The sequence below is a fragment of the Drosophila teissieri genome, chromosome 3L, assembly GCF_016746235.2.
Source record: "Drosophila teissieri strain GT53w chromosome 3L, Prin_Dtei_1.1, whole genome shotgun sequence".
Lineage (NCBI taxonomy): Eukaryota > Metazoa > Arthropoda > Insecta > Diptera > Drosophilidae > Drosophila > Drosophila teissieri.
In genome coordinates this window covers 19,358,714-19,361,148 of record NC_053031.1, presented here as the reverse complement: position 1 = coordinate 19,361,148, position 2,435 = coordinate 19,358,714, and the positions used below count along the sequence as shown (strand labels likewise).

The following is a 2,435-nucleotide window of genomic DNA, read 5'->3' as shown; positions in this document are numbered from 1 at the left end:
CATGGAGAGTCGGGGGGAGCATCGACCATGGGCGGCGGCGGGGGCGGCGGTAGCACCATTGGCGGCGGCACCCTGGGCCACGGCACCGCGATGAGCAGCAGCACGGTCGGCATGGGCCCTCTCCCCGGCACCCTGATGCACGGCGCCTCCGGCGGAGGCGTGGGCGGCGGCAATCCCGGCAATGTTTACGGCAATGGCAACAACGGAGTGGGCGGCCAGAACACCGCTCCCGGCTCCGTGATCGACTCGCGGGCCGTGTCCGTGGTGGTCACGCTGCCCGGCGGCCCGGGTGCCCAGCATCCGGGCCAGGCGCTCAGCGACTACGGTCCCATATAGTTAATGGTACGCCCGGACACCGCGCACTGGGTCTCGACCAGCAGTTTTAGCCAGCTGTAGCCGCTCAAGTTGGTCGACTCGCACGCCCGGCCTCTGTCTCACTCGCACTTCTAGGCTCTCGCTCGCACACTCCATCCCCATCTCGCTCGCTCCCGCTGTTTGGTAGGGCCCCCTTGGCAAAGGTTGAGAAGAAATGCCATATTAATTCGAGTAGCCGTAGTTTGATTGTTGAGTGGAAAGCGCAACAAGAGCAGCCAATGTTTTTCTGCTTTCAATTCCCATCGGTTTGTGCGGAATCGGAATTCACACATTTTTTCATTTAACATTTAACATATATTTGTTATGCAAAGAGTTGAGTTCTTTGCACCAAAACCTTTACAAAGAAATTAATTCCAATCGAACTATGAAAGAAGTGATCTTCTGTATTATAATTATAATTTTTAAAGTTAATAGGCCTACATTTATTCCAATTCCGCCAAATTGCTTCCGAGTTGAAAATGGAAACAAGACCGATAATAACCTTTGAGATGTGTTAGACAACCAATCTGCATACAAGATTCTAGTCCAAAAAAACCTTTGTCTTCAATAGCAGATGAGCACAGAGCTTGGGCGTAGCGAAAGGATACTACCCGCAGTAAGAAGTGCAGATCGAATCCAGCTGAAGCGCGTTTGTTCTACCTGCCATTAACTGATTTCCTATCTGAATATTCATATTGCCACGTTTTCTGTTGTTATACCCTTTCACAAACACCTTCCTCAACGAAATAGACTGAGAAACGCGAAACCAATTGAATAACCGCCACGTAGAGCAATCGGGGTAAAGTAGCGAGCGGAATCTGCCCACACTGCCAAGTCAGAGCCACGAGCCATATTTCGAAATTACAACTAACTTTTAATCAAACTAACTACACTATTAACCTTAACCTAACGTAAACATTTAACATAACGAACGCATACAAAAATAAAATAAAAAAAGAAAATGAAAAGGAAAAAGAAAAAGAAACACTTCGAATGCCCATAGAAAGTTAGTTGCGATTTTAGGGTTGTCGCATTATCAAAGAATAGGCACTCAGTGTTGCCAGATACCATTTGTAAATTATTTAACGTAATCTAAGGCATTATCCAACACTAAGTTTTGTACATATTTTCAAACCGCGCCTAGTTTATAAACGTCTTTTTTTGTTCGGAGATGTGAAAGTCCCTGAAACTAAAATATAATATAGTAACATGCATTTCAGCATCAAAAGCAACTCTGCATTTAAGCTCAAAAATTGAATTTAGTTTTTACAAAAACCCAAAAAGAGGAATTCACCATTCAAGTAAATGATTAAATGAAAATTGCCAAGTTTTGCAGCCGAAGCAATGCATTTCTACGCATTTATAAAAGAAGCAAAAATAAAAATTGTATAAAGCTAAAACTTTTATATAAGAGTATTAAATTAAATGTAACCTTAGTTGTAGACGAAATCGAAGAGAACGGCAAGCAAAAGCAAAACGAAATATCTATCAAGAATTAAACACTATTGTATTTAAATTTAATATTTATATTACATGGTAAAAGCAACAATTTAACTGTTAGCATTTCAAACCATTTCACATACGAAACAAAAGAAGAAGGGATGAAATTTATATTATAAATTATATAATATAGCAACTATGTGTGTAATGTTTTTAGCAACTATAACTACTTCTATTTACAAAACAAAAACATGCTAAAGCTGTAATAAAACAATATACAAAATAGTTCATTTTTGAGTTACTTTCTTTCGTTTAAACATGATTTCGTTATGCATGACAAGTAAGTATTTTTTATTTAGTTGCTTTATTGCTTTATTTATAGTTTGACCTTTTCTTTACGCACTTTCAAGAGAAGATCCCTCAAACACTTATACGTATCATTAAAACGAAGCTCTCCAAGTTAAGCAAGCCGAAGCAGAAAGGAAAAAAAAAACAGAAAGAGTAATTATTAATTAGCAAATTTCTCGACAAGACGTACAATGTTTAATAAACATATAATACATATTGAACAAGAAACCAAATCCAATACAACCATTTACGCGTACTATTTGATGTTGTTAATAAGCTTAAAGAAATATTGC

General features: G+C 39.8%; 1 protein-coding gene across 1 annotated transcript; it reads left to right on the top strand.

The window, feature by feature from the left end:
- The first annotated feature begins 27 nt into the window (after window positions 1-27).
- LOC122616134 (acanthoscurrin-2-like) lies at window positions 28-2,018 on the top strand. The gene has a single exon (XM_043791460.1). It carries the CDS (start codon window positions 28-30, stop codon window positions 334-336), a length of 309 nt encoding a protein of 102 aa, XP_043647395.1. The 3' UTR covers window positions 337-2,018.
- The last annotated feature ends 417 nt before the right edge of the window (window positions 2,019-2,435 follow it).

Coding starts and splice junctions, on each gene's coding strand:
- LOC122616134 (XM_043791460.1), top strand. CDS start 28: ATGGGCGGCGGCGGGGGCGGCGGTAGCACCATTGGCGGCGGCACCCTG.